We start from the raw sequence: 7,318 nt of genomic DNA, 5'->3' as shown, positions 1-7,318 counted from the left end.
TCTGAGAAACATCGCCACTAATTGAATCTGCTCCCAGAAGTGGTTTTATGGGGGTGATACAAGTACCTTTTACTATACTCCCTGACAGTCCTGATTTTCCATAGGGCAGTCCCTATTTCCTGAGGACACAGTCTGTGCAGTCAAGATGGACTGGAGGCAAAGCTGGGCATGTTGGGGCATTTCCTGTTCAGTCGGGGGGGGGGGGGGGGGGGGTGTACTTGGTTGTTGTCCCAATTTTATTTACTTAGAGATTTTGGTAGGCACGCTTTGAAGTCACATACATTAGTTTCTTAAGTCCTCGGATAACACAAGATTTCACCCAATTAATACACACAAGAGATGTCTGTAATATTTTGCTTTAATGAGGTTGTACAGATATAAGTGAGGGACTCAATACTGACGGATCGCTCCCTATGAGAAAGCACCGCTGCAGGATTGGGGGGCTCCTGCGTTAATGACGGGGGCCACACATACATAATCATACTTTCGTTCAGTAATATACTTGATATGTGATATAAAGTTATATTATATAATGGTTATTGATCAGAGAGAAGCAGCTTGGTGTAAATATCTGCAGTCCCCCCCCCCCCTCCCCCGGCTATACCAGCATCCCGGGGGGCAGATTGTCCATGCGACTGGGGGCAGCGGACGCGCGCACTAAAGGCAGTCTATGGAGTGTGATAGAGAGATGATTTACCCTAAAGAAATCCCATGATGCACTAGCAGATAATTCTCCAACCAAATTATCGCCACAAGATCGTTTATCCCAATGTCGGCCAAACCGGGCTACCGATTCACCGCAGATACCAGACCATGACCCCTCTCGGGTGTACACAGGGACATTTATGAAAACTGGTGCGTAGTTAACGGGTCTAAGAGAGGGATATGTAACCCCTAGCAACCAGATATTTTGTTTTTATTTTTTAGGAATTGTACTAAAAAACCCACAGTAAAAACCTGATTGGCTGTTAAGTTAACGCCAGCTTTTAGAAAGTTCCCCGTAGACCCCAAGACTTCACACATCCCTGTTAGACAGCTCCCGAGAGTGGAGTGGTCATTAGATAGAGGTCTGTGACTGCTGTTCAAATTAGACATCCTGTGAAAAGCAGCGAGACACCCAAAACGAGAAAGATGAAAGCGATTTACCTATATCAGATAGAGGCGGTGTCAGCGGGAGTGCGGGATACTATATATGTATGTGACACGTGTATGTACCCTCCCCTGTAGGGGATGTGTATTCTATAAAAACTCAGATAGGAAATAACGTCCCTAAACTGGATTAGATAAATAGGGGTTTGTCCTGATTGTGGTAATTCAGCTAAAACCAAGTTTTACGGTGATAATATTATGCCCGTTATCAGCACTGTAACCAGCCCAGCATACCATGGAAATGCCCAGTGTGAGATGGGCCTTAAAGTAAAACTCTCTTGCACAAACACACAAAATCACACAGGCACCTTGCACACCCCTCCTATGTCTCTGGATACAGTGGGCACAGCGTGAGCCTACGTGGCAGTCGGTCATCGTCCAATGGCACACCTAGAGAGAAAGTGGCGTAACTCACTGCAGCCGTATTTCACCCCCCCTCCCCCCTGCCCGTAATCCTAAACCACTAGCACCACCCCGTCGAGAGATATTGATTATCACACGGGGCGCGGTATTGGATAGCAGCTGCCGATGATCCAAGCAGCAGGTGATGGAGGGGGGCTCAGAAAAGTCTGGCCCTCTTCTTCATATCATTGCGCCTCCAAAGCGGCAGCTTGTCAAATTCCTGGATGGTCATTCTGAAGATGTCTTGAAAGACTTCGGGCGATAGGTGGCGCTGTGGAGACAGAGGCAGAAAGATCGCTTAGCCCTGTGATAGAAGTACCAGATCATCAGAATGATTTATCTCTGCCTACAGCCTGATGTATACCAGCGTCCCTGCACTCTGGTAACGCCCTGCAGTATACAGTGGGGGGCGCCAGTGCAGCGGGATCTGCAGCATCTATAGGGTAATAAAGCAGGGTGACTTTATGGAGTATCCAAAGACCAGAGATAGTCACCACAGTACAATGGTGCCTGTGCGTGCAGCGATGATGCCTAAACAAGGGGGCAGAATAACCAGGACATATAGGGCACAATTAGTTGTCGACAAATGTTCTAATCAGCAACAAAGAAACCAGATATTTCTCAGCTAAATGAAAGGACTTCAAAGTTCTCTGACCTAGATCTGTACTAGCAACATACAGTGACATAATTGTGTGCAATTAGCGGCATGAGACAAATCGCATGACCTGTGATACTGATATGTGATATTTATTTCAGTCAGAGACTGTTTGTTCCAACCATCTACTGACCATATATGTAGATCACTAATCATACGTGTAGCTCTTTCCTACATCATGCTTTGTAACATACAAGGTGCGTTAGGCGATCATGGAAACACTGGATAATAACAGTTATACGTTACCTCCAACCGAGTCCTATCCACATCTCTCAGAATCTTGTTGCGAGCTCTGTTAGTTACCATAAGCATCTCATAGGGATAAATCTATGACAAACCAAGCAGAAATCTTATGACGGAGCAGAGTCCCTCTCGTACAGTCAGATAGTAAATTCAGGTCTGTGAGAGCTGATTTCTGGGGCGCTATGTTAATCACAACCTCAAGGGGGCAGTAGTGAACAGAGGAACGCCCATCATTGCAGGTCTCTCCATAGTAAGGGATAAATTCAGACAGGTCTATTAAATCTGGCATCAAGGCCTGTGACAATGTAACCCCAGGGCTTGTAATGAGTCCTGCCTGCCCCTATTGTACAATTACCCCAAGAACCCCAGAAAGAGAATGACCCTCCACCAGGACAGAGGAGCGAGAGCTGTGCACCCCAAGCATCACCCAGCAGGGGGCAGCACCACCTCTCGTAACATGTAAACCATAGGTAGGACACTTGCCTTAGGCTCCAACATGTTAGGCATAGACACGCCCCTATCCATTCTCATGGCTGGAACATGGCCATCTGGCAGTGACTATGTGGAAAAACATTTAGAGAAGCACTAGTTACAGAAAGCAGGGAGGGATCACTAAGCTTCCTACACACTACATCCAGGGTACGTTAGACATGCAGTTATCTGGAAGAGACAGGTCTATGCATATTAATTCAGAGAGAGCGCTACGTGGGATCGTTATGCGGCAGGGAGAAGACATTTCCATATTGCAGGTAAGCGTTAAATAGCTCCAAATCTCACATCACATAGGGCCACGATCATATATGACGGGGCCCAGCAATGGGAGTACTGCTAGTGGTTTGCTATATTGCCCTCTGACACAAGCTGCTCTCTATACTGCCACATAGTGGAGAAACAGGTGGACTGCATCAGCCAGCGACCGATTTATGGTTTAACAATAAGCCTGCATTATGGCCCCATCTGTTTCTGGTGCCTGGTTCTGCTGGTAGGACCAATATTGTTTCCTAGATCTTCTGTGGCTCATAAAAGCATGCGATTGGTTATAAGTAATTTGAAGCCCTGTTAGGGAGAGGCACCTACATATCATAATCCACTGCTGTATAACATTACAGCGGAATGCACCTCTGTGCTATACTGCAATGCACCACTGTGGAACATTATAGTGCAATGCACCGCTGTGGAACATTATAGTGCAATGCACCGCTGTGGAACATTATAGTGCAATGCACCGCTGTGGAACACTATAGTGCAATGCACCGCTGTGGAACATTATAGTGCAATGCACCACTGTGCAACATTATAGTGCAATGCACCACTGTGCAACATTATAGTGCAATGCACCACTGTGCTACATTATAGTGCAATGCACCACTGTGCTACATTATAGTGCAATACTTTATACATATTAGCCAGTATAATAGCAAAAAGTGCTTAAGTCTAATCTACCTCTCAGGTGAAGCAATGATGATATCATTACACTATGTAAGATTATTCATGCAATGATCTATACTCAACATAGAACATATGTTTATATATGTACAGTTACATAAATGAAGGACAACAATAACCTCAAAACTATTGCATGCTATTATAAGCTAATATATGTAACACACATACATATAATACACATACCTACTCTTTATATTATATCTATAGACTTGTACATATGATACATGCCTCACAATTGCAATTTTATTTTAGGATAAAAGTTTCCACTTTGGAGCTATAACAGTTTTAAAAATATTAATTGTATGGATTAATATTTTTAACAGATGGTTAGACAGAAGACGGAGCATGTCATGCAGACGGACATACAGAAAACATAGCAAATAATCTCCAGTTTATGAGCACAGTGAAATAAAATAGAATTTTGTCAGTTTAAGTGAAACTGCAATTCCATGACACAACACAAGTGGGCAGACTAGAGCACAGAACATAGCTGAATCAGTAGATTACTGACCCCAAAAAATAAAATCAATAACTAAAACATAGTAACACCTACCTGGTAATCTGAAAGGGAGAACAGAGAAAATGAAATAATTACCTATGGGTACAGGTCTATTAATTATATCAAAATACAGTTTTTAAAAAAATATATACACTCATTTAAGAAAGGCAAAACGATATTCACAGTCAGACTCTCTCACCTCGAATCCCACCACTGATATCGCCATAGCTGTCATATTGCGCAAAATCTGTGGACACCGGCTGCACCAGAGAAAAGAGACGTCAGAACGAAGAAAATAATTTCCTTTGGAAATTGTATTTTTTAATCCAGCAAATTAATAATGTTAACGCTTTCCTACTATAAACAAAACAACATTTGAACTTATTGGCTTCTCTGCAGCATGAAGGGTTAACAATTTTGCAAACAGCTGTAACATTGTTTCCATAAAGTAAAAATAATGTCTGCTTGCCAAGTTCTACTGTAGTAATGAGGGCTGTGAGAGCTCAGACAGCGGAATTGATATTGTCAGCCCACAAGTAGATAGGCTAGAGGCAAATTTAATATATGCATAATTTTCACCAAAAGGCAGAAGTCAATAACAATAAATTGCAAACAAATGTACCTCTATATACAAAATACCAAGTAAAAATAATAAAAGTGGATTACTAGAAGGATTTACTTATTTTAGTTTTACTTTCATAGAAGTTATATAACAGATATATGTACACAAGATCTTCTGCATATAGGAGGGTTAAATTACTTATTATTTGCCACAGACTATAATAAATAATAATAAACAGTAAAACGCTACCCCCAGGGGTCACATCTCTGAAAAGAATGTCAGACAAACCGAGCAGGAACTTCTCAGCTAAACTACTCCCAGACAAAGGAAGAATTTGTTTTATTCTTTACATAACTGCTGCCAATAAATGTAATCAGGGAAACAATGTTTTGCTCCTTTTACCCCCCACTGATTTTCCAATTGAATTAGCCAGGCCTGGATTCACTAATTGATTTTAACACACACATATATATATATATATATATATATATATATATATATATATATATATATATATATATATATGATGTAGTTTCATATAAAGGTATGTTTGATGCCACGATTCCCCTTCATCACTAATCTGTGCTGCTGGGGTACCCTGCTCCTTCCATTATATAACTCTCAGTCTGTGGCTTCCTGCTGCCTTCATTCCCCTCCTCACATCATGTCACTGCCCCTGTCACATGCAGCCCTGTCCTCACTAACACATCACTCATCTCCTGATATACTCTGTGCTGCTGGGTGACCCTGCTCCTTCCACTATATAACTCTCAGTCTGTGGCTTCTGCTGCCTCCATTCCCCTCCTCACATCATATCACTGCCCCTGTCACATGCCACCCTGTCTTCACTAACACAATCACATTAATGAACAGGTCACTGCCTGCCATGTGGGAAAAACACCCGTCTCCTGAAATAATCTGTACTACTGTAAAAAATTTTATGATCTGATTGGCTCCAGGATGTGCAGGAGATGCAGACTGAATACAATATGGAACTCAGACACTAGTCAAACTCACCTTTAAAAACAGATCACAATATAAAAGATAATTTGCAAACACATTGATTTTTCCACTACCTTATGGTTAAAAAACAGCATTTAGTGATCAACTTTTCTGAAGTACTAAAGGTTATGGTACAACTGGGCTGCTTGAAGATTTAGTAAAAGGGACGTGGGGGAGGGCAAGTGAGAGCCCACACTACTAGGTTTTCAAATTCACTTAATAAAGTACAATACAATGCAGCATAGAAAGTGATTACAGCAGTTTAATGTATACTTTATTTCCACCATAAGGCAACAGAAAAAGTCACAGCAACAATTTGCAAATTAGATTATTTTCAAGTGGGAGATATGAACTTAATAATGTGTGTAGTCCCCTCTTACGCTGTGTCCTGGGTCATGGCCAGTATCATGGATACAAACACACAGAAACCTCCAGCTCTCCGAGATACGAGGTGTCAGCCATAGAGACCCCCGGCGTAAGGAAACGGGTCACTGACATAGTTGCCGAGGGTCCTGCTGTGAGCTGACATTTTAGACAGAACCAGTTGTTGCTCATTAACACGAATATTTTATGGAAATCATTACAATCTTTTTTATTTTTAGGCATGTGACAGATAACTAGATATTTTTATAGTGTTTATTTGTCTTTTAGACTATCCCACAAATCCCTCCCCTTTAGGAGGTCGGATGGTAACTTATTATTAATGCCTTTTTGAGTTTTAACTATTGTCTAAGTGAAAGAAGTGATATTCCATGTAACAGAGCTGCCTGGTGCCCAAGTAACAGAGCATCTCTTAGATAAAAGATGATTTAAACTGATGCATGATAACGATCCCTCATATTTGGCATTAGAATCTGTAGAAGTGCCATACCCGATGGAGGCCGTTTCTTCCGTAGCCTGGGAGCGAAGAGGTCTTGGATGCGTCAGAGCGTAGAGCTGAGGAGGAGAAGAACGGACAGCGAGATTTACAATATATAAAGTTATTGCTAAACATCTGGTTTATTATGTCCGTGGTCTGATGAGCGATCTCTAAGATCTGAGCTCCACGAGCAGAAGAGGGGAACAGAAACAGGCAAAATGTAAAAATACGGAAAAAGAATATTTATTTTGGGTAACAAATGTTCTAGTGACGGGAACAAGAGATCGCTAATTTCATGTCCCAGATACGTTCTCACCAGTGTTTTTGGCTTCCTCAGATGCTATAATATCTCTTAGTTCAGTTGCTGGTACGGTTTTTACCAAAATATATAATATCGTAACTAACTTTTTTACCTGCGTTTTTGTGGAACCTACTTCCTTAGAGAACACTGACCAGACAACGCTAAATAGTCACTGCGCAGCATCAGCGCTACGAGATCAA

General features: G+C 41.8%; 1 protein-coding gene across 20 annotated transcripts in view; it reads right to left on the bottom strand.

Annotated features, from left to right (window-relative positions):
• Positions 1-340: 340 nt before the first annotated feature.
• ABLIM1 (actin binding LIM protein 1) overlaps positions 341-7,318 on the bottom strand; it is a 180,659-nt gene continuing 173,681 nt past the window's right edge. For 18 of the 20 annotated variants that reach the window (XM_075215623.1, XM_075215617.1, XM_075215615.1 and 15 more), the window contains 5 exons: positions 6,830-6,894; positions 4,586-4,654; positions 2,933-3,007; positions 2,453-2,533; positions 341-1,822 (listed from right to left, as the gene is read on the bottom strand). In XM_075215623.1, coding sequence (XP_075071724.1) covers positions 1,709-1,822; positions 2,453-2,533; positions 2,933-3,007; positions 4,586-4,654; positions 6,830-6,894 — 404 coding nt within the window. In that variant the 3' untranslated portion in view covers positions 341-1,708. The other 2 variants (XM_075215613.1, XM_075215620.1) reach the window with 2 other exon arrangements.

Source organism: Mixophyes fleayi, chromosome 6 (assembly GCF_038048845.1).
Source record: "Mixophyes fleayi isolate aMixFle1 chromosome 6, aMixFle1.hap1, whole genome shotgun sequence".
Lineage (NCBI taxonomy): Eukaryota > Metazoa > Chordata > Amphibia > Anura > Limnodynastidae > Mixophyes > Mixophyes fleayi.
This window is presented reverse-complemented; position numbering and strand designations above follow the sequence as displayed.